This window comes from Panthera leo, chromosome A2, assembly GCF_018350215.1.
Source record: "Panthera leo isolate Ple1 chromosome A2, P.leo_Ple1_pat1.1, whole genome shotgun sequence".
Lineage (NCBI taxonomy): Eukaryota > Metazoa > Chordata > Mammalia > Carnivora > Felidae > Panthera > Panthera leo.
Genome location: NC_056680.1, coordinates 131,664,454 through 131,690,277, shown reverse-complemented (window position 1 = coordinate 131,690,277; position 25,824 = coordinate 131,664,454). Strand labels below are relative to the sequence as shown.

Here is a 25,824-nt window from a genome sequence, read left to right as displayed (position 1 = left end):
AAGACTGGTTACTCTAGGAGCAGAAAAATAATTTTTATTACTATATAATTTCAGCAATAAAACCAAGTTATAGTGATTGTGAGAAAAGCAATTTTCACAGTTGTGACCTCTATATAATTATATTTCTAAATATTCCTTATTTTATTTTTCTTCATTAAAAAACTTACATATATAATTGAGCGCACAGAAAAGTACTCTAAACAGATAAGCTGGCATGTCATGGGGCATGTGGAACATAATGGAATGAAAACTATATTTGTATGTAATGAATACGCAATTGTATAATATTCTAACAACAAATTTCACTTTTTCTCTGAGTATCAGAATATTTTAACCTCAGTAAATGAGCTGTAAATTTCTAAATTTTAAAATAATCTTGTTTCTTTTTGTTTTTGCTATCGACAAAAACTAGCTCGTTATCAAAGTTAAAAGCTTTTGACATGTAACCGTAAAGAAGGTTGATTTTTTGTAAATATAAGCTCCTGAAAAGGTCTATTCTTTTGCTAAAAATAAAGGATTAGGATAATAAACTTCTAGAGCTGCAGACAAAGTCAAACCTTCTCAGTTGACAGAAAAAAGAAAATGAGGTTACACAACTAAACTGCCTTCTCCAAGCTCACACAGTTAGTGAGTGATGGAGCCAATCCTTGGATCCAAAGCCTCTCCTGACACCACAGAATCTGACCTCTTCTCTTTATTACAAAACCTCAACTGAACACTGACAGGTCATTTACAACACGTTCATGCTTTTCTAGATCCGAAACTAAGCTATACTCCAATGGATGAATATACAAATAAATCTTACATGTAAGAGGTCTAAAAACTATAAAACTGCATTCATTTCTAGACTGGCAGAATGATACCACACGCACGGATGCACACAGAAATGCAGGTGATCGCATATATACACGTGTTAACACGATCACCGGGAGCTTGGAGTTCAGGTGAATTTCAATTGTTCATACTTTTCGGAACTGCCTGAATTATTTTTTTTTGTGAGCACACATTGCTTTAATAATCACTCAAAATTAGGCTACTTGCAGATTTTCAATAAAACATAGAACAGTAGTTATATTTTTCATACAACACGTTAGCTCCTAAAAACCTTTACAGACATGAAGATTCATCATATGAGTGCTCTTGATTTTTCTTATTAAAACAGGGTTTATACTCTTGCCTTAGTCTCAGCAATGCAGAAATATAAATACATAACTACCTATGGCACGAGGGTTTCTTTTAAATGTGAAGAAATTATTAAAATACTTTTTTCTCCTTTTCTTCTGCTTTACAATCGGAGTAAAAGTAAACCCCCTTTGTGATTGGCTCTCCCATTTTCCTTTTAATCATCTCTATCCTATTACTTGTTATGCTTAGACTTGTTTCCGTACTTCTCAGATTTTGGAACTCAGTCCTCAACAAATTTTAAGGAACCACAAACAATGCCTTAGGAGGGACAAAAATGAAGAAAACCTTATTCTGCTCAGTCTGTGAGTGATGGCTGATTCACTAAACACTTAGAGAAAAGAAAAATCCAATTTATTCCATAGAATGCTCTAAAAAGCCATAACTGTCAAGCAGAGTTTTTTTTTTTTTACCTTAAACCACTGAGTTTTGTTTAAAATGGCTTAGAAAAATGGTTATTATCCTGAATTTTTATCTAGCCAGATTGCCAACTCCCTTAGGATAGGAACATTTTGAAACCCCTATGGTACCTGGTGCCTGCCTAGCAAAGTGTCTAACACACTGAGGGCATTCAGTCATGTTTCTTTGATGGATTGATTGACTGAGGATGTAAATTCTAATACACGGAAATACTGTAAACCACTTTTGAAATCTTACTGCTCTTTTGTTTTTTGCTTGTGGTTTTTCCATTGGAGCATGATAATCATTTGTTTCATATGAAATTATAGAGAGTAGGCTTTTCAATTTATATCTACATTACTCCTGAACTCTCTTCTTATTAACTAGGTATCTAGTTGAATAGAATAGGAAGCAAAAAGGTAGGGAGTGGGGAGAAAATATATTAGCCAACCTTTACTTTAGTTTAGCAGTGCTGGAAATTATTGAGTGGGAATGCCAAATAAAATAACTACATCAATTGCTTAAGTAATCATTTCTAATTTGGTTTAAGAAACATTTCTCACTATCAATTATGTCGAGAACAGATGTTTCCTTTAAAGCAATTTATATTGGTATGACATTGTGAATCAATGCCATTTTGACCCTTTAGTGATGGCAAGATACATCTTCGCGTTGAGTAATTCATTTATCAGTGCTCCATCAGAAACTTGGGTTCTTACTGCACACTGCTTCAACAAGTTCATGTATTCTCAAAGACTCAGGAATCACTAATCAGAAACCACTTGAGTGTCTTTTTTTTTTTAATGCTTATTTTTGAGAGAGAGAGACAGAGAGCGAGTGAGCTAGCAGGGGAGGGGCAGAGAGAAAAGAGAGAATCTCAAGCAGGTTCTGTACTGTCAGCACAGAGCCCATGTGGGGCTCAAACTCACAAACAATGAGGTCATGACCTGAGCAAAAATCAAGAGTCAGACACTTGGGGTGGCGCCTATGTGGCTCAGTCAGTTAAGCGTCCGACTTTGGCTCAGGTCATGATCTCATAGTTTGTGAGTTGGGCTCTCTAGTCAGGCTCTGTGCTGACAGCTCAGAGCCTGGAGCCTGCTTCAGATTCTGTGTCTCCCTCTCTCTCTGCCCCTCCCCCGCTTGTGCTCTGTCTCTCTCAAAAATAAATAAAAACTTAAAAAAAAATTTAAAAAAGTCAGACACGTGATCAACTGAGCCACCCAGGAGAACCCCCCCACTTTTTTTTTACTATATGTATATACATCTCTGTATTTCATAGATTGATTTCAATATTCTAGTATTTATTAAAGGGGGTGCAAAATGGGTCCTGCAGGTCAGAGTGGGGGGAGAAAGGGAGGGAGAAAGGAAAAGGAAAAAATGTAATAAAGAAAGAGGGGAAAGAATGTAAAAAGGGAGAGAAAGAAATGTACATCTTCTTTAGAGGGAAAATGAGCTCTCAAATATTATATCTTTCCAACTCTTCCCTATTTCTTTGCACCTAGTCTACATTTAGCTGCCTGCACTGGAAAGGTATCAGGGTTTGATCTTCTTGCCTAATGATATGCAAAATGACCACTGCAAGTAAGTATTAGAAATAAAATGAAAAGAAACCACATACAGGAAGAGCAAGATAAAAAACAGGTAAACAAATCCTTAAAAAGATCATAATTTTACTAGGGAATAAAAATAATATGGTCACTTGGCTTACTTTGCTTTCAAAATTTATGATGTATTTTGTTTTTAATTTTAACGTTTATTTATTTTTGAGAGAAAGAGACAGTGTGTGAGTAGGGGAGGGGGAGGGGCAGAGAGAGGAAAAGACAGAATCTGAAGCAGACTTTAGGCTCTGAGCTGTCAGCACAGACCTCCATGTGGGGCTCGAACCCATGAATTATGAGATCATGACCTGAGACGAAGTCGGTCGTTTAACCAACTGAGCCACTCAGGTGCCCCTATGATGTGTTTCTCAAAGGAAAGTTCATTATACTATTTCCTTTGTTTGAAAGATAAAATCAAATTTCACTAATTCCATAAACCATGTATTTTGAGAAGAAGATGGACTAAGTTCATTTTAATTTCATACTGGATAATTACTACAAAGCATGCAGGACCTATTAGAGAAGGTAAGATTATTAAAAATCATTACACACTTACAGCATCTCAGATCCAAGCCAGTGATTAAATCTTATTCTCAAGGTGCCCTGGATCAAGGGCTGACACACAGTCAGCAGAACAATCCCAGTTTGGTGGGGCATAGTCACATATAGCATAAGGACCTCCCATTCTTACTCCCCCAGAAAGGTCATCCTTCAACCAGACAGGCAGCCAAAGGCAGGAAGAGAAATTTCTGCCCTTCCTGTCTTCCTACCTGTCCCCAAACTGAGAATTCCTAAAGAAATTATTCATTCATGAAAAAGGTGACCTTGTAATCAGACAGAACTTATATTCATCCCTGGATCCTTGAGAAAGTTACTGAACTTTTCTGGCCCTATAATTCCTCATAGGTAAAATAGGAACAGCACTAACCAATTCTGGGTTAGGTAGAAATACAATGACCAATCAGGGGTAAAGTACCTGAAACCCAGAACACAGCAGGAACTCATACATGTCAGTGGAGCTGGAGATGAGGGGAGAACAAGGCTTCCTCCGAACTTCTACTTACCCCACAAAGTTCCTGTTTTCTTCTAGTGTGGTGGCTTATAACAAAGATAATTGCAGAAAATATAGAAAAAGTATGAAATACATCTTTTGTCTTCACTATAGCTGGAAAGAAAGTCAGAACTTTCTCGAGCTTTCCAGCAATACCACAACCCAATACATAATAGCCAAATGAAAATTTTTCTCCTGACCTTAACTTATTTAAATTTCGGCTTCTATGACTATTTTTTTTAATCACCCTTCAAAAAAAAAAAAACACTGTTTCTCTACATGCAATATATGCATATGCTTTACTTATTTAAACTTCTCAGTATTTGTTTCACTGCCTATGCATGTTGCACCAGGGTGCCTAACCAGCCCTGTAGAGCATCAGCAGCAACTTCCAGGAGGAGAGGCATCACCTCTGCTTACTTGATCTAGCATTGTGCTTTCCTCAGTACTGAATATATACTGGATCTGTAAGAACATTTTAGTTATAACTAAAAATATTAAAGCTTAGAATTAAGTCCTATAACCCACTCATCTTTAGTCACTTTAATACATAGGTTTGTGTCTTTCTAAATTTTCCTAGAAGAAAAACAACAACAATAACAACAACAAAACTTGTCACTGAAGTATCTCAAGTCATATCATCTCTTTTCACATATTCCTTGGGCCAAATGAGTTGGCACTAACATCTATTGTAAACTGCTAGTGGCAGACACCGTTAGGTGCCTGATGCAAAATTTATCGTTCCTTTTTTCCCTATGAAAAGTTTGGGTTTAGCGTAACAAAGTACCTGGTCAAACATAATCAATCAGCTTCCCAGATTCAGTTGAAGCAATGTGTTCATGTGATACTGTTCAGGCCAACGAGAAGGAAACAGAAGCTACCATGTAAGGCTTCTTGGAACACTTGTTATTAAAGGGGCTCTGATTCAGCTGGCACAAGCTTATTTGTATTTTGCCATCCCCTTCTTTCCGACTGGAACATGCCTGGAAAAGGGGCAGCCATCTTGTGACCATGAAGACAAAGGCTACACAGGGGCGGAGCAGGAGGCTAAAAGAAACGTTGGTCTTTCATGTTATCCTTGAGCAGTTGTACCAGCCAAATATAGACTGCGTATCTGAGGAGTTCATGCTTTATGAGAAAAATAAATCTATATTCTTAAAAAGAGCAGCTGACAAATTCCATAGAAAATTAGGCAGTATTTCAGTGGAAATATTTGAAATTCACATGGCTAAATCAATAGATACGATCAACGCATAAAAGTTATATGCCAATAAATCATACAGAAAGTATAGTTCTTTGATGACATTTGAAAAATCCTCACATCTCATTTGTAATCTTGTACATTTCTGGTATAATTTTGCTAAGCACACTTCTTACTTCCAGTTCCTTAGGAAAAGTATCATTGATATTTAGCAGGGTAAGAACATTGCTAGTACAGAATAATCAAGCAGTATATCTTGTTCAAAAAAGAAAAACAGAATAAATAGGGGGAAAGAGCTTATTGTAAGCAAAATGTTATGTATCTATAAAATTAATAAACCAGAAGATAAAATCAGGAAAGAAAATATTTAAGAAAAGATAAAAAGGAGAAAGAATTGTTATTGTTAAATAAGTATATTACATGCTATCTACACAGGAAAAGGAATCGGTTGAAGTATTAGTCATAAACAGACTGCCTAATAGAGCTAAGACAAGATAAATTAGCAATGTGAGAGGGGGGTGGGTAATGTGACCTGATTCATGCAACTAATCTAGTCATGTAACTGAATCTTTATAACTAACATATATGGGATGATAAAATAAAAATACGATATGGGTTCTTGAAATACACATGGGTGAGGGATTATTTCTCTCTGAAGAGTCAGAGAAGACTTGAGGGAATAGGGCCTTAAATTGTGTGTAGGAGTCTGGCAACTAAGGTAGCAGGCAGTGGGTAGGTAGGTTTGAATGACCTTCCAAACAGATGGGAGAAATAGAAACCAAGGCAAATAGGTATCAAAGTTCTTATGGTTCATGTCACCCCAGAAAGTGCCTGGTATATAAGAAACAACCTGTAAATATCTACGAATGACTGAATAAATAAATATACAGCATGTTCAGTGAGCAGTAAGGATTAGGTCATGGTTGTGATGTATCAGGTATATGATGACGTATAGCCTTTTGTGCCACGGTGAGAGGTTGAAGAAAAGGGAAATTTTCACATTAGAGCAGAGGAATATGACCCAATTAGATCAGAAGGGTTTACATCTGGACACAGTAGAACACAAATCAGAAAAGTTGATGAAAGCATTGTATAAGGGTTGGGAGAGATAAATAATTTCAGTTTAAAACAACTTTATCTAAGTCGGCATGCACCAGCGGGCAAGTGAAAAAAAAACAAATCTGGAGCATGGCAGAAAGGAGAAACTCAATTATAAACTAGCCCTGATGAATGGACTCCACACATTTACCCAAAATGCACTATGTGCCAGACACTGGAAATGTGAAGATGAATAAGACAGAATCCCAGCCTCCAAGTAATTCTGATTCAGTGTGATACCTATAAAAATAGAAGTAGGTATATGACATAGAAGTAATATATAGAAATGAATAATTAAATCTACATTGTGTGTGTGGCAGGAGAGAGTATCAAAAGAGACTTCAGAGTAGCTGACAACGAGAATGTAAAAGGTACCCAGAAGTCTTCTAGATGAAGGTGGAGAAATGCATATTGAGAAAAGAAGGGCAAGGTCAGCTTTGTGGGGACACGAAGTAATGTTAGAGAAACTGCCACTCACATACCACGTAAAAAGTGTGCGGTGAACAATGAGATCAGCATGCGAGGGCCACTGTAGCAGACAGCTGTCTTTGAAGACAATGAGCCTTTTCCTTAAGGTTCTAACACTGAAAGGGAGGCCAACTGGACATAGTGCATATGTTGGAGGACTTTAGAAAACAAATTGTTTTGATCAAAGATATAAGAAGAGAATGAGTTCATTAGTGAAGATTTTACTCATTGAGAGTACTGATGAGAACTGATTCAAAGTAAAATTCTGACAATATGGTTGGAAATGATCCTGGATTATTTGGAAATTATCCATTATCCATGGATAAGTGGAGAGAGACCTCTCAAGCCATCTAGCCAGGGGCCTTTTGAATTAGCTCAGGTTTAAAGACAATATATATATATATATATATATATATATATATATATATATATATATATATATATATATATATGGAAACAAACAAAACAAAACACAGGACAGGATTCAAAGGCTGCTGAATCTGGTAGGAACATGAGGTGCCATTATTTCAGCAGTTTTCATTGTGTAGGTTGAAGAACAGAGTTCCAGACATTAAAAGGCCACAGTATTGTAATAAGAGAATTCGGAATCAGTACTTTTTTTTTAATTGTCAGAACACTTATTATTTTTTTAGCATTTATTCATTTGTAAGAGACAGAGAGAGACAGAGCATGAGCATGGGAGGGGCAGAGAGAGAGGGTGACACAGAATCTGAAGCAGTCTCCTGGCTCTGAGCTGTCAGCACAGATCCCAACGCGGGGCTCGAATGCACGAGCCGTGAGATCATGACCTGAGCTGAAGTCAGAAGTCTAACTGACTGAGCCACCCAGGTGCCCCCAGATTCAGTACTTTTTATTACAGGGTCCCACTGTTTCAGAAAAGTAGTTTGGGATTTCTGCATATGACTCTGTGGACCAGCTGCATTAGAATCTTCTGGAGAGTCTAAAATATTTTGATTTTTCCAAAATCCAGCCCCCTCAAATATTTACTGAATGGTCTTGGGTGGATCCCCAATTCTCCATTTCTTAAATGTTTTGAAGTATTTCTTGGATTTGAGAAACACTGGCCTAAGCGAACTCTAAGACTGCACAGGAGACTGATGATGGTTATTGGAAATATATTCTTCTGTAATAAAGAGAAAAGTATCAATGATGCCCCAGTTTTGGAGAAACTAAAACTTTAGTCATATTTCAATCACCAATTAGTATGTTTTAAATGTCTGTTACATGCTTGGTTCTATGGGAAGAAGGTGGAATATGAAGAGGATGATTTTATTGTTTGCGGGTTTTTGTTTTTGTTTTTGGTTTGTTTTTCCAAAGATATTCTATTGAAGAATTTACTACAGTTCTTCTGTAAGACAACAGATTTTCCTCATGTCAGCACATCAGTGCTCAGTATGTTCTTTGGTTTGTCACTTGAAGACTTGCAGTAGCACTAGCAGAAGATATCAAGGTGGCAGCTTTTACAGCAGCACAAGTGTCAGCATTAGAAGTGTAAGAATGTATGCACTGTGCAAAGGAATTTTCTATTTTGTGTTATCAAAATGCTTTACTACTAGGTACTGCATGTTCTGTGTCTATATGGCAAAACTATAAAAATTGGCATGATCAAACAACAAAGCCTTAAAAAAAATAACCACCAGGTAAGCTGGATGTGATCCAGCTGTGAACTGAATGTAAGCAGAGACTCTCATTTCAGGGATAAAATATGAAGCTCAGAATGCTTAGGCCAGTTAACAACGCATGGCCATTAAAATAAAGCTTCTACTCATCTACTGAACCTCTAAAAGGTCTTTTCATTCCTAAGACACTGCCTTCTTACATGCCCCTAAAAAATATTCCAGGCAACTTCTACTCTGAAAGAGTACTCCAGGTAATTTATTAATGTCATTGAGATTTAAAATGAAGGAGGAGAAAACGTTTATATTGAATGTCTTTCCCAATTCTTAAAATATCAGCAAGTAAGGTAGGGGGAACTTGTTTGTTCACTCTGGATTCTTCCTCATATATGCTAGAGTATAAGATCTAGCAGAATGGGCTCTTCAAATTCACAGACGTTGAGGATTGGTCTGATAATTTTCAAACCACCAAGTTCCAAAGTTCCAGGCATTCCACTTCTGTAATTTGTCAGGCCATGAAAATGAATCAAGCATGCTGGGGGGAGGCTGATCCATTCTTTACATGGCTAACTTCTCATATACATAAACTAACTTCTCCACCCCCATGATTCTTCTATTATGAATGTATTTTGCTGTTCTCTACCTATTCTCACCAATGTAGGAAAACCTGTGATATTAAAAAAAAAAAAAAAAATTCTTCTTTAAAAAAAATTCTTCTTTAAAAAAAATTTCTTCTTTAAAAAAAAGATATTTTGAAGTCAAGAAAGAATTTTTACTGAAAGCTGGAAGCGATTCACTTATGTTTCAGTTTGCACATGACAATGGTAGCCTAATTCAGAATAACAATAGTATTTGGAAAGAAGCCTGCATAGACCTCTCCACATTTTTGAACTGGGAATTTCTTGAATTTGAGGGTTCATGAAGATCTCAGGATGCATACCTTGTGAATGTCAAGGGTCTACTATAATTAGTTCTCATGAGTGGTTTCTTCCTCATCTAATCAGAGAACATAATTTTCATCTTAAAAAATCTACTACACTATAGCAATTTATTAATATTTATTAAGTGCCTTTGGGAAAAGTAACTTAGTGCCCAACCATAATTTAACTTAAAATCGTGTTAGATTCTTATAATGAGCTTATATGATTTTCATATTAAGGTAGGGTGGCTTAAATATTTTTGAAAGAACAATTCATTATACCTCTGTTTGATCATTTCAAATGCTGTGCTTCCAAACTCAGCATTATTTAATGAATTATAATCAGCACAACCTAAGATCTCCTTTAAAAACTGGCCATTTAATATAACTATCCCAAGCAATTCAAGTTTGAATATTCACCTCTCAATGAGTTTTCTGGAAAATCTAACAAAAGGCTTTAAGGAATGATGTAACCATTCTGACGGTGACTTTTAAAGAGCTACCTGTAAATGTCTGTCATCAGTAACGGGATTTCTAGCAGTAAATGAAAGGCTCCAGGGTTCCAGGTCCATCCAAGTGTCAAAGATCATCAAGAACTGAGTTGCTTGCATACTACAACTACAACTTAAAATTGCATAATGGAAACTTCTCTTGGGGCAAGATAAGAACTAAATAGTGGATACAGGACTGTAAAAAGGAGCACAGATTTTCTATTTTGTTTGTAAGATGATATGCTAGAATATCTTCTAGGTTCAAGATAGAATTGAGTAATTACAGGCATTTAAAGTTACTCTTTTCTCAATATGGGACTGAAGGGACAGAGATTAAGTGAAATGGACAAGACTACATGATGAGAGAAAAGAAGAGGACAATAAAGGAAGAAACAATATAGTAGAAAAGATGAAGACAGTGGGGAAATTTTAAGAAAACCAAGTGGAATACAGAATGCAGGATGATCGAAATATATGAATACAATCCACTGAGGAAACACAAGGAATCTTAAATGTAAGCGAATTTCAAAATAATTTCACTTTTTGTCTTTAATCATGTACTCACACTGTTCACTTTGTCATTCAATTTGGCTTGTATAACACCTCCAAACATCTTAAGATAAAATTCACAGCCTAAGTCTTAAATCCTATGGAGAGCTCCCTTAACAATATTAATGTTCTATTTCTTTCTTCCTCACTTTAGTTAAGATAGAGAAGGCAAGGGAATATGTTCTTTGAATCCTAATGGATTACACAATGGAACACATGCTTTGGTTGGTAGGAAAAGAGAAAATTTAACCTCCTAGAAAGCAGTTTTCTTCCAGATTAACTTATGGGAACTCAGTATTAGATATGCAATACATATTTACTTCATTTACTTATACAATCAGAGACAGAACAATTTGAGAAAACAGAAGTATATTTACTAACTCTCAATTTTCTATTTAACATTCTTGTAAAAGTAAGTTTTCTTTTTTCTGATTCATTATTTGATCACTTTAGTACTGCAGATTCTAAGAGTTACTGGTGAATGACAAAGAAACTAGGGGATCAACAATCACCAATGTTGCAATTAAAAATTGTATGTATGAAAATGCTCATCTTCATGGACATTGCTTGATATGGTTGACAAGAGCCACCTTTTAAAAGCTCTTCCTTTCCTTGACCTTCGTTGATAAATGCTAATTTGGTTCTTCTTTTCCTCTCTCTCTCTCTTTCTTTCCTTTTGCTTCTTTTTCTTCTTGCTCTAAAAAATGTGGATGTTACTGAGCTCCTCTTGGTAAATCATCTTTGTCAGAAATCTCCACTTTCATGGATTCATCTATCATTTCTGGATTATTTCACAAATAGTTGTCTCTGGCTATAATCTCTCTGTCAAGTTCTAATTTTCTAAAAGTTTGTTACTTTAACTTACTTTTCTTGCCATCAGCTCAAACTCCACATGCCTAAGGATCAATTCATCATATGCCTATTTAAATAATTTTTTAAAGTTTATCCTTATTCCAGACCCCTTGCAACTCCCCTCCCCCTAAACATCCTCCAAATGCTCCACTGTTGATGAGATATTCACAAAGCACTGCTTTGATCATATCACCTGCTTATCAAAAGCCTTTAAAACCCCTCCTACCTAAACAATACAGTACAGACTCCTTATAGGCTCCATACCATCTATACAAATATTTACTGAGCTTTATTATTCACCAGGCATTGTGAGGCACTGGAGATGAGCAGGAAATTCATGGTCCCCGCTGTTATAGAGCTCACAGCCTTGTAGGAAAGGCAAACGTTAAAAAGTAATTTTATGAGGGGCACGTGGGTGGCTGGGTGATACCTGGGTGGCTCAGTAGGTTAAGCATCTGACTTCAGCTCAGGTCATGATCTCGGTCCGTGAGTTTGAGCCCCTCATCGGGCTCTGTGCTGACAGCTCAGAGCCTGGAGCCTGCCTTGGATTCTGTGTCTCCCTCTTTCTCTGCCCCTCCCCCACTCATGGTCCATCTCTCTCATCTCTCAAAAATAAATAAATGTTAAAAAAATTAATAAAAAGTAATTTTGTGTCTGGCAACTGTGCAATATGTATGTTGTGGGGGCATATAGGAGGGGGAGATACTTTAGTAGTACCTAAAACACTCAGTGCTGCTTTCTTATAAATTAGGCATATGTAGTGAATAGTGAAAATTATGGACAAAAATTGAAACCATATTATAGAATATTTATCATAACCTTGGATTAAATATAAAATTTCTGGAGCTGATCATAACAGTAATTATTTATTAACTCATTATAAGTGCAAGAATTTACGCTAGTTACTTCACACAGTATTCTTTTTAGTCTTCACAACAATCTTGCAAGATAGGTGTCCTTTGTCCCTTTTTTAGAGAGGAGGTAACAGCCTCCACGACATGGACTCCAAGGACTCTACCTACCCAAAATCTTCCTGATTAAGGACAAAGTAGGCTTCATACTCAAAACGTATGTTCTTTCTCCTACATGCTATGACTAGATGAGATACAAGTTTTCCATTGAAGCATACTTAACAATGATGGACTGGACATCCTAGACCCTCCTCCACAGGGTGTCAGCCTTGAGCAGCTGGCCACGGGTGGCAACATCATCATATTTTAAGGTTGTATTCTATAACATTCTTGTAAAACTGCTTATTTCATGCTGGCTTTTAAGAAATGCTCTGTACTTTAATGGGAAAATGAGTACCACACAGGCATAGTCTGTCCTTGTGAATAGTTTTTAAGTTAAACTTTTTAAAATTTATGATTTGTGAAATAAAAACAATGTATTAGACTTACTGCTTATCTTTTTGATACATAGAAAAAATAAAAAAACTTTAAAAATATCTTGTTTTCTACATCATAGTGCATTGCTCTACTCAAATCCATATTGCAAATTTTTTGATTTTGTTACTTTCAGTATTTGAAACAAGATGTTTTAGCTTCCTTCTAATTCTTCCATACTAGAAATCAGAAATTAGGTTGAAAAGGAAATATTCAGCATTATTCTTTACCACTGCATGCATGAACATTTATAATTTCCTAAAACCTAAATTATTTATCAGTGTCTAATTCCATATCCTACAGTTATTATTTTCTTCTAGAATATATATTTCATTATTTATATTTCATACTTTATTCTTGGTTTATTCCGAGAATATGAAATTTTACAAATGCTGAGTAGTTTACTGCAGAATTTCTTGTTTTGTCTGCTGATGTTAATTTTAACATTTCAAGTTGAAGAAGTAAAAAAGGTAGAAATTTGCTAAATTGTATTATATCACAACATATTTTACTGTAGATTATTAAATAAAATACATAGGTAAAATCATTCTTTGTGTAGCTTTTGTTTCTTCTAAAATCAATTTATAAAACTACTTCAAGGCATTAAAAAGAACAAACTTTCTTCAGATATTGTACAAAATGATACTTGCACAATGGTTTGCACGCATACAGGATTTAGTACGTTGATTCCAAAACATTATTTTTGGCTATGGCATGTTAGTAAACAAGTGCTTTGTAACTGAAAACAAACAAACAAATAAAATCTTAACTCATAAACTAATACCCAACAAGATACAGCTATTCCTGAAAAATTAAGATGCCTATAACTTGATTAAAAAAATAAATCTTAAAGCACATATTGTAATATTTTGTCCATCAGTTAAGCCCAAAGTCTCTATTTTAAAAAGATGAGTGGCTTCCTTAACTTATTTAACTGGTTTGTGGCAGAGTCAGAATAAGACCCTTAAGTGTAATTCACTTTTGCTTTTTATTCTTCTGTTCTTGAACTATTTAATACAATTATTTAAAAAATATATATTTTAATTACCTATTGGAAAAGAGAACCTTATATTAGATATTAACCTACAATGAAGGAAGTGATTACAATACTATATACTAATATTCATCTAAGATAGCAAAGCAATGTCATTTACCTTAAATTTACGTCTCTGCTCTGCACAGCTGTTGAAGAACCACAAGTCTGTCTCATGGCTGTAAATGTAACAAGAACAATAATGCGACCAATTTTCATACCTAAACTAAATTAAGTAGATTTGTCATAGGCTAGAAAACTGATAATGTATTTTACAAAAAATTTAAAATTTACAGATTATGGAAGTGTGCATGTGTGCATATGCAAATGTGTGTGTGTGTGTGTGTGTGTGTGTGTGTTTAAAAACAGTACAAGAAATTTACTCTTTTTAATCTGGAAATTAGTTTTATGAGATTGAAAGCATTACTTATTCTCTTTGGCTAACTTTTCTTTTTATAATCCACTATGGGTAAACCAAGCCAAGGAAGTTCTAGGAGTAGATATAAATAAATATCAGAAATCAAGACAAGAGGCTGTCTTTAGCCATTATAGTGTGTTTTCTGGGGTATACAGTAAGCATGTAAAGAAGAAACATCTGGTAATGCCTAGGTTAATATCAGCTCCCATTTGCATCACAATCTTTATATATTATTCATCAATATGTCATTAATCAATGTACCTACTGACTGGACCTATTCAATTGGTGTTTTATGGAATGAATAGAAAATGTAAATATGTTTCAAATACATATATTCAGATATCTATACATGAAAAGTGAAATTATTACTACAATCGGTACTCGAGCTTGTCAGATGTGATTTTTTTCTTTCCATTTTGTATTAGATAGGCTAATATCTAAGTCACAAAACCCTGAAAAAAATGTAAATGAAAAAGTAATAGTAGATAAATACTAGTCTGTTGGAAATAGACTCTCTACCATGTCACACTTCAAATCTGGCTACTACTTTTCAACATTTCAAAGAAATCAGTTGAGTATAACAAGACCTAATATTGTTCTTGTGACTTGAGCCATCAAAACAGATTTTTTTATCTCTCTATATTTTTTTCAAACCTTATAAAATAGTTCTCCATCAAAACTATATTTTAAAATGAAAAACACGTACTTTCTTTTGGTCCTCTAAAAATGTGTTATGTATGATAAAGCACAAACCACCATGATCTATTATCAGCACCAAATACCTAGCCTTTATAAGTGCAGGTTTTGAAACATGTTCAATTACCTTTATTCATTTTAAGAGATAATCTACACCAACTCTATTCTGAAAGATTGGTTAAATTCTTTGTTAAGTAGAAAAAGAACTAGACTGAAAAAAAATCGTCAAAGTTTTAAAGTGTTAATTTCATATTAAATGGTTAAAATTTTTAACAAAAATATGCAACCCTTTCACATAAGTGGCTAATAGTGCAACTCACATTAAAAAGCATTTGCAGATGCAAGGATAAGCATCACTTAATATCCTCATTTGACAACATATGCAAACTAGGAAGATGCTGCTAGGTTTGTAACACAATCCCAGTATGTTTACAGTTGCTAAACTTATCAAATTCTGTGAAATACTAAAACTTTAGGCTCACATTATATTAATCGCAGTGTATAATTTGGTGAACAGGTAAGTCTTCATTCATTACTTCTAAATTCTCATTCATAAAAACCAACTTTTCATTCCTATGACATTTTGGCATTAGACCTGATTAAAATACAAAATAATAATAAAATGCTATAGTTTTATAATTTATACAAAGGAGATATATTAATATGCATCATAAAACACTAAGTATAAGTGACACAAGAAAAGTCTGTGGTAATGGTTAGCACTTGAAATTGTTAAAAGATATTTAAATTACTTTCAATCATCCTTTCGCAATAAAATAACAAAATTGAGGACTTCTGCCCGAAATTTTATTTATACAACATTTGGTACATGAGCAACAATTTCTTATTTTAGAGTCATTAATATTCCTACATTATATGTGTGTGCTTTCCAAGAAAAATTATGTATATTTTAGTTAAACAAAGTATCAAATCTTGCCTTCCAATACAACAAAAAAAAGAAAGACAAACTAAAGCCCAACCATTCTTTCCAAAGATACCCTGGTAACCAGCAATAAAGAAGCTTCTACTGGACTTAGCTTTGGGGAGGAAGGAACAACTACTTTGTCTTTTTTATCAAGGGGCATGTTAAAATAGAATTAGGACAATATGTAGTGCTTTTCCCAAAGTCGAAACAATAAACTCCTACCTTTGGCTTATGCTGCCAGCCACTAAACCTCCCTTGCTATGCCAACAACAGTGCAAAACTCCCATTCTGAAGCTACAGTGAGGAAAATATTTCATTTGCTATCTTATGTGACTTCTATGCAGATTTTTCTCTGTCATGTAAATGTATGGAGAGGCTCCCTTGGACTAAGAGAATTTGATGGAAATACTCCAATCACTGTCATTACTTGGGGAGAGATGATGGTGAGGAAAGTGTGTCACCATAAAATTACTGATTAGTTTAAACAAAAGAATGTGACATTTATTTTTTTTTTTTTTAAAGTTAAAATGAATCTTAAACTCAGGCTGATTCACTACAACTTTTGCAATCATGGCAGACATTTGAACTTTACACGGTTGGAACACAACCCCTCTCCACAAGTCTTCCTTCTTCCCACCCACCTCCCACGAAAGGGCTGGTTCCCAACAACATATATTCTGATCTCAAATTTGTTTAGGGACCAAAAATTTAATCCAGCTTTTAGGGAATAAGTAGTTTCTGGATTGTGTAGATAAGTAGCCTGTAATTCTCTGTCATTCAGAAGGCCATCATGTAAGTTTTAATTACTAGCATCTGGGAATACACCTGAAAATGAAAATAGACAGCTAGGCCATTAAAAAAAAAAAAAAAAAAAAAAAAAAAAAAAACCCAAGATTGTTTTGTTAAAATAAAGGAACAAGAAGGATGCTTACTTTTTTTTTTTTTTTTTTTTTAAACTAAGCTTACCTTATTAGGCTTACATATAACACAGGATTCAGGAAAAACCATTGCTTATCTTTCAACAGAGCTGATAAACATTTTGAAAGATGTTTTATGTAACTCCAGATTCTACCTTCCAAACATTAAAAAAAAAACACCCAAAAATGCTTCTTCTCCCCAAACAATGGCCTATATACCCTGGGTAAGACTATATGAAACAGTGGTTATATTACATAAGAAAAAGTTACTTTAAAGGACATACATATACTATCAGTTGCACAGGACAAACATAGTGAATAAGGACAACAAACTCCAGAATGTGTTTTTATAACTGTAGCAACAGCAATAACTCCTTGGCAAACTCAAACAGTTTTTCTGGCAACCTTGGAGGTTTTCTGCATTTGTCACTTGGATACAACTGCGGAGGTTGTCTAAGACTGCTTTGTCTCTTTCCACACCATCTTACTATGGCTTTGCTTTTGGAGAAGAAATTTCACATTTTATTTTAACTTGTGAATAAAATTCTGTTAAAATCCCACAAGGGAGTTTTATACAAAACTTCTTATGCCTACGTATACCAAATGTGGTTTCTATACAATTTTTGCAATAAGTGGCCTTGTGCACTTTTGAAATCTATGGAAATAGAAAATATTTTTCTCTTTCCAAAAAGTAAAATGGGCTCTCCTTTTGAATTAAAATTATCAACACATGCAAATGTAATAATTTTCTGAATGTATACAACTGGGTCTGCACATTTGTTATCATTATGAACATCTTTTAAAATAAGATCTCAAGGACAAGAATGCTTTACTAACCTGCAGTGGTCTCTGTTTATCACTGCTCTTAGGAGATTTCAATCCACTTGTTTGCTGCTGTAAGAGAAGTTGTCTAGCTGCTTGGAGAGCCTAAAAGTAAAAAAGGGAGCAATATCTAAATACTTTGCTGAATGGTAAATTGATTATCAATAATTGGCTATTCCTTGGTTAATAGTAAAAGGCTTCAATGTATGACAGCTCCTTTCCCATCCTCCCTTCTAGAGAGAATTATTAAATATCTTCTAATGTGAAACAAAAATTCCACATATAACACATACACAACTTTACTTAAAGTCATGGAGATACATGGAATCCTGCAGGAAATAAAGTTAATTTGTTTAAAGTGCTTAAAGAGGAAAAAATCATAAACTGCATCAATAACCTCATTTCCACAAGGAACTTGTCTTTGAGTGTTCAACTAAAATGCCCACTCCCTTTTAAATTATCATTCAATTTGCATTTTCATATTACAATTTTGAAGCAAAAGCAGTAGACTTCAAGTGTTACCGGAAGCTGTAATTAAATTTGACAAATCAACATCAGATTATCTTGAAAGTGAATTAATAAGGATTTTCACCAAAGATTAAAAACACTTTTTTTGTACTTACAATTCAAGGGGAAACCTCTCCTTTGACAAAATAAAGTGCAGTTTTAATGCCAAATAAAATTGAGTGGTTTTCATTTGCATTCTTAGCAAAATCAGAGAACAAAGAAATTACCACTCAACCAATCAGGTTTGTTTCTATGTGTGACAGAATACCAATCAAAATAGAAGATGTTTTCATTTATTTTTATGTTTTTTTTTCCCATTCAGGAAAACAAAACTTAACATAAGAAATTAAGCATTTCATTTACAGGAGGAGGGGCAGTTTGGTGATACACTATATAAACTTATATAAAAACGAATGTCATAAAAAAATACATATTGAGATGCTTTTAGGGTAGCAGTATAAATTAAGGGAAAAAAACTTTTTAAGAGCCTCTACTTTGCAAACTCCTTTTTTCTCTCAATAACTGAGTTTAATGAACACTAATGATGAAATTTCTCAACACATAAAACTAAAATAAATCATTGCCCTACTCTGTTCTTCATTGTTTTGGAATACAAGGTAAATTTTTCATGATGGGAGAATATTTTAGATCAATATTCTACTATCATAATTGAGATTCTAAGCTGATAAAAAGTACAATTTTGATTGGAATCAATGATCTGGTTTTTAAGAGAGTTTCTAGTATCCATGACAACAGTTGCTTTGACAAGATGTGCATATGGCATTACACTGCCAGCTGGTGTGAACAATGTTTGAACTACTGCATTGAGATGCTGAGCAAACAGAAAAAGTTGCCACGTCTTAACCCTCGGGGAAGGCAGTCATCCCCTGATCAATTATGAAAAGACAGAGAGAGGGCTGCTACAGTCTGGCTCCAAGCAAGTTTTCTGAGAAGGCAGGCAGACATAGAAACCAAAGTAAACAAACTGAAGGCACTATAGCACCCTCCCCTAACAACGCTGATTTGTCTTCCCGGAGCAGGATCTGGCATAGTTTGTAAAGCACACTTTTTACATTTGGAGACACACTCACTCAGAGCAGCAATCTTTTGTTTTTTCAATTTTTCAAGTAATTACTACCTCGATGTTTCTAAGGATGGCACATTCCAGTGAACTCAGGCAATTTCATGTGAAGTGAAGTTTGACAAATAAAAGACCAAGTAAAAAAGTCCCCAAATACTTTATCACGAAACTTAGTTTAAAAGATTTCATTTAACATTCTAAATGATACAGCTTCACTTTTTAAATCACAATTTATAAAATAACTCCAAATGATATTGTGCAAGTGGAAATTACCATAGTGTGACTTAGGCTGTGTCTATGTGAGACTCTCAAGAAAAGAAAAAAAAAATCCATCAACTATTTTTGCCTTTGTTGCCACAGTCCACACAAATTTTGCCTCATCTTTTTCATATAACTGTTTTTCCCCTTTTGTGTACACACAGACTTATTGAGTTTATATTTAATTCTGTAGCCATTTATTATTCTTAAAGGATTCTGATGAACATAGTTGTGAATCTTGGAATCATGGACGGCTGGGACTAAAAGCAATCATAGAAATCATGTACACTGATGCCCTCAGTTTAACAAATGAGAAAATGAGGCCTAGAGTTATCAAGTGTTTTGTTCAAGGTCTCCCGCTTCCAGGCCAGAGTGCATTCCAGTGTGCCATGTTGTCTCTCTCTGTTCCATCAAAGAAACCATTAGATGGCAATGAGTAAAGCTGGAGTAAAGGAGCACATATGGCGCCATAATGAGTGATTTTTACCTATAAAGAGAGCATATTCATTTATCCAAACCTAAAAGAAAAACTACAATATAACCTTTTTACATTTGAATTTGTAAATGTTTGAATGGAACAACTACCACGGAACACAGATTGTTTTTATCGCTGAGTGTTCCTGCCATCCTTGACTTGGATATCCTCGACCGATACCTGATGGAACTCTAAACTCTTGGAACCCTCTGATCATTTGACCAGTTATTACAAATAAACTGAACAATTCTAGAGCTGGACATAAGTCTTACACATTGTTTAGCTTAGCTTTCACAATTTCCAGACAAGTGACCGAAGCACCAACATGACAATAACTTGATTAAAGTCACAAAGCAGTAGCATCGTTTGGTGAAAAGTTCAGGCTTGAACTTCTAAACTGTCTTCCAAGCTTAGGGACCTATTCATGTCACCATCCTGCATGATACTCATTCAGCTCAACCCACACAAGAAACCCAATGGAATATGCAACACCCAGTGGCTATAGAAGGATACTAGAAAATTAGATTTATTGGAATTGCAGCACATGAAAATTCCCTGGACAAAAGCATACGTGTACATGTGCATGTTTTTACAGGAGTAATAGTAATAGTAGAATACCACAGACAGCTGGCTAAACTTTTAAAGTACCTTGGTTTCCATGCACATTGAGAGTTATCTTTAAAATAGTCCAGGATCGGGGGTGCCTGGTGGCTGAGTTCGTTAAGCATCTGACTTTGCCTTAGGTCATGATCTCATGGCTCATGGGTTCAAGCCCCGCATCAGCTCTGCACTGACAGAGGCTGCCTGGAGTCTGCTTCCACTTCTGTGTCTCCCTCTCTCTCTGCCCCTCCCCTACTTGTGCTCTGTCTCTTTCTCTCTCTCTCAAAAATAAATGTTAAAAAAAGTTTTCTTTTTAATAGTCCAGGATCATCTTTCAGTACAAATTCTTATGAAAAAGAGCCCCTCTCCCCTCCTCTCTAAAATAAAAAAAATAAATTAATTAAAAAAAAAAAAACATTTGCCTATTCCAACATTCTTTTAGTAGCAGTAGAGACTGCTGTAGCAAACATAAAAGTCAGGAGGACAAAAAATAACTCTAAGATATCAGGAATGATTTAAAACTTATCCTAAGCAGGCATCTCTGGCAGTTTGCATTCTAACTGCAGGCATCACATGACATTTTTATTCCCAGCATTCTGGATATCATTTTAGGACTGAATTTTAATAAACAATTGCTCACAGATATTTGGTTCATCTTAGTAATTTATTTTGTAGCTACCCAAAAGATGAAAGATTATGAGATAAAATACTTTCATCAATATAAGGTGTTAGGTGTCAAATTACATAAAATATTAATTTGAAAATCACTTGTCCACTTCAATTGGTAAATAGAAAAGATAAATTCCAGGGCCATTCATTAAGTTCTATGAGCTATTTAGGATTTATATGATCACCCTCTGCTCTGAAAAAAAAAAAAAAAAAAAAAATTAGAGCAAAGACAAGAGATGTTTACAGAATCTCCTTTAATAATGACTGAGTGTGATTCTAGTGAACAATAAGAAAGAGGTTTCTAAGACAGCCAAACCATATCTAGTTTCCAAAAACACATTTGTTTTGAATTAATAGTGCACTTTACTTAATGAAGTTATCTAATTTTAGTAAAGTGAAAGAAAATTAAGATAGGACATTTTAAAAATTGGAATCAGATTAAATTAAAATATTTTGAAAAATGAATAAAAATTTTTACAACAGATTAAAGATGTATTTTTGTTAGGCTGCAGAGGTGTGGGAATGCACAAGTTTTTCAGAATTCAGTGCATCTGACTCCACAACACATATTACATTGTATGTTAACTAAATGGAATTTAAATAAAAACTTTAAAAAAATACTTACTGAAAAAAGCATTCCTAATAGCTACTGTTTAATTTCAAATAAACTAAATATTTAGTTATTTAAAACAAATAAACTAAAATTCTGTAAGAAAAACAGAAGTTCAAGTTATCACCCCTCCACAACAGTAGTAATTTTATGCTACCTATGAATCTCATATATGGGCAGTGACTTTAATGAGTAGGTCGTTATGAGAATTAAGAGTAAAAAAGCTTTATAACCTGTCAGATCAATATCTTGAAAAACCCTGAAAACGTTCACGAGGAGTAAAATTGTTTGAGAATAGCTCAGAAACACCCAGTGAAACCAAAAATGTTGAGCATTCTAAGGTTAATAAATAACTTCTTTTTTTCAAAGTAAATATATGTATATTTTGGGAGAAAACAGACATCACTCATATCTCTCCCTATAAAAATAGGAATGCTTAACCTATCAGCCTGTTGCATTTGAGACATTAAAATGAAAAATGGCATCTACACCCATTAATATCTTCAATGTATAAACAGCACAGCATGACACATTCTTGAGAGCTGAAGGCTACAAAATCTCTCTGAAACATAAATAACAAAGCACTCAGAAGCATATTTGATGTTGATATTCATCTCTGAGAAAAACACTGCTGCCTAGGCTTCTTATGAAAATAGATGCAGCCCAAATGGATCTCCTGTAATTGGTTTCAGATAGCGAGGTCAGAAGAAATATGATACAAGAAACGATTATGTGGAACAGGCAAAACAAGAATGTTTACACAGGCACTCCCTAGTTATACTGACAAGGGGTGTATACTTTGCAGATAACCAGAACCAAAAAAAAAAAAAAAAAAAAAAAAAAAAAAAATGCCAGCAGGACATTCAAAATTTTGCTCCTCATACTCACATGCTTTAACCTTTAACATATGACGTCTTTAACATGTTTCTTTGAAAACTGAACGTGAAATAAGTTTTCAAACAGAATTTCATTGTCTAATTATTTTCACAAGTGTGGTTGATAAAAAGCATACTCGGAGCTTCCACAAAGGATGTGAATTCCTATTCTGTTTGGCCTTTCCTCGCATTATGTTCTCACTAAAGGGAATATACTGATAAATGTAATCTGAAGTCTTGTAATGCTATTTAATAGAAGAAAATTAATCATCTAATTGTCATATCCTATTTTCAAACAGCAATCTATCAGAGTGAAATTATGCATCTGTAGCTATTGACCTCTCATTTTATCATGGATGATACATAATTAGACTAAGTTTGTTGGGAAAAAAGAGCTAATTACCAAAAAAATTTTAAAAATAATTGTTATTTTTATTTTACAGTATACTTCACATAAAGTTAAAAAATAAATGTGTAGGTATATGGTGTTCATAGTGTGGACTACTATGGAAGTTAAAGTGAGAAGCTAAGATCATTTATTTCATGGTAGTATAATAAGAGTGAATTATTAGTAATAAAGCATCCTGTTTACTAATCTAATGTCAGGCTGTCTGGGCTTGGTATTCATATGTAGATCCAAAGGAAAGAAAATTGAGGCATGGGATGTGTGATGGCCTAGATTCTCAAGTCACCCTCACATGACTTCTAAGGAAGTCCTCAAGGTTCAGATCCAAACCCAATATTCAGTATCTTCCAATATGGCTCCAAACTCCCAGATAAGCTCAGAAACCTTTCCATAAAATAAGCCTGTGAATTCATGGCAAGTTATGGCTAAGACAGGCTTTTGTTGTTGTTGCTGTTTTTTCAGGTCTAGCATCATATACTCAGTTCAATGGGATGAACAGGTTCTCTTCCTTAGAACTGGCCTTCCAGAGGCTACAGTAAATGATACTAAGTAGTCTGTTATTCAGATTTCTATTTTATTTATTATTTAGTTGCTAATGATAATGAATTGCTAATGGAACACATAAAGAACATTAATATAATCTACAGCAATGTTCAATAAAATTCCTGTTCACATATTAAGGAATTCCATCCAACTGCAAAACTCCCAAGTATGAAAGGTAAAGATGAATTGGAACTAATTTTATTAAAATTGTTAAAATTAATATTTTTACAGTATCTCTTTATTATGGTACATGTTCCAGGAACTGCAATGGTTTATGCACATTCAGTTATTTCTCTTCTACTATGAAATATTTTATTATTTTTTCAAACATTCTTCGGATTTACTTTTTATTTCTCACATACAACACTTTGGTTGCTTTAATTTTTTTTAATCTTTATTTTTGAGAGAGACAGCTCAAGTGGGGGAGGGGCAGAGAGAGGGGGAGACACAGAGTCCAAAGCAGGCTCTTAAGCTCTGAGCTGTCAGCACAGAGCCTGACACAGGGCTAGAACTTGTGAATTGCAAGATCATGACCTGAGCTGAAATGAAGACGGATGCTTAACTAACTGAGCCACCCAGGTGCCCCTGTTTTGTTTTGTTTTTTCTCAATATGAGGCCCATACCATCTTTAGTTTGGACATGGACTCAAGACTTATTACTGCCACATTTTTATAATTTCAACTTGCATACTAGATATTAACTGAAAATACACGCTACTAAATTATAGTATATTTGAAAATAAACTATTATTTGAATCCTGTATTCTAGACTTCTTCTGTAATTTAATAATAAAACTACAAAAGAGGTAGAATTTGGGAAAATATTTGTAAGAATAAAATCCATCAAAAATTACTTGTCATTATAAATTTTTTTTGCAAGTATGCTCCATGTATCAAGCAAAGCACTAAAAGCACTGCACACTTCTGGAGGTGGGGGGTGGGTGATGTGACATTGTTTTTACTTTCAAAAAGCTTCGTGTCTAACAAGAAGGATTTGGTTTCAAGTCAAAAGGTCATCAAAAAGGTTTTTAAAACAATGCAGGGGTTCATATGTTGAAGAGATCATCTTCAGCTGGGGAGCTCAGATACCTTTTTATGGGGATACAAAATTGGGGTGAACTTATGTGAAAAATAGTTCATCTTGCAAGGATGACAGAACATGGCCACACCAAGTAGAGGCAAAGAATATGTGGGATCACACACAGTGAAAAGAAGATAAGTAATCTTGGATAAAGTACGTTCTTAGTTTAGGAACTAGTTCAACATCATGGGAAGGTTGGTTGGAGCTAATTAATGAATGTAACTAAACAATCAGTGGCTAAAATAATCTTGATATTATTTAGCAGGTAATGGCAAATGTTGCTGAATTGCAAATGATGAGCTAAGCCTGGCCCAGAACAATATTGAGGTCATGTTGCAAAGGGCAGATGAGAAGTGAGGAGATGAGAAGTGGAGGCAAGATAAAGATATGAGGGAGAAAGACCAGTTAAAGAGGTATGTGTGACTTTCCAAACACAAGATAATAAGAACTAATTTAATTAAACATGAGAATCACAAGAAGTACTGTCAAAGTAAAATTGCAGGACTTAGTAACTGGGCATGGAGTAAAGGCTTCTGGGAAGGAGTAAATGATGACTTCAAAATTTTAAGTCCAGGGTAACTGGGAGAATAGCTATTCCACTCTTGGAAAGGGGGAAATCAGATTACAAAACACAGGCTTTGGAGAGATTATGCTGTTTACCTGATGGCAGAATAATCAGAAGATTTTAGGATATATCAATACAGAGCTCTAGGTTCAGAGTGACCAGGCTGAAAACAGATTCCCCAAAGCAAGAGATTAGATAGCATTTAGAATAAAGGGAGAAAATTAGATTGCTAGTAAACAGTAAAGAGGGGGGAAGACCCAATCTTAAGGAATATTTGCATTTTGTTTATAGATGAGATAGTGAAAAAGAAAGACAATGAGTGTTGAGGAGTGCACAGTAGAAGTCAAAAAGACTTCTGGAAAATGCTGAACATAGAATAACCATATGACTCACTAATTCCACTGCTATATATATTCCCAAGAAAAATGAAGACATATGTCCACACAAACAGTTGAACATGGATTTTCACAGCAGTGTTACTGCTAATAACCAAAAGGTAGAAACAACCTAAATG

The 25,824-nt window shown here is 34.6% G+C and overlaps 1 protein-coding gene across 1 annotated transcript in view; it reads right to left on the bottom strand.

Annotated features, from left to right (window-relative positions):
- The window catches only part of FOXP2 (forkhead box P2), a 539,953-nt gene that overhangs the window by 135,321 nt on the left and 378,808 nt on the right, over nucleotides 1-25,824 (bottom strand). The window contains exon 9 of the mRNA XM_042922589.1: nucleotides 17,657-17,746. Within this exon, the coding sequence (XP_042778523.1) occupies nucleotides 17,657-17,746 (90 nt within the window). The remainder of the gene's footprint in view (nucleotides 1-17,656; nucleotides 17,747-25,824) is intronic.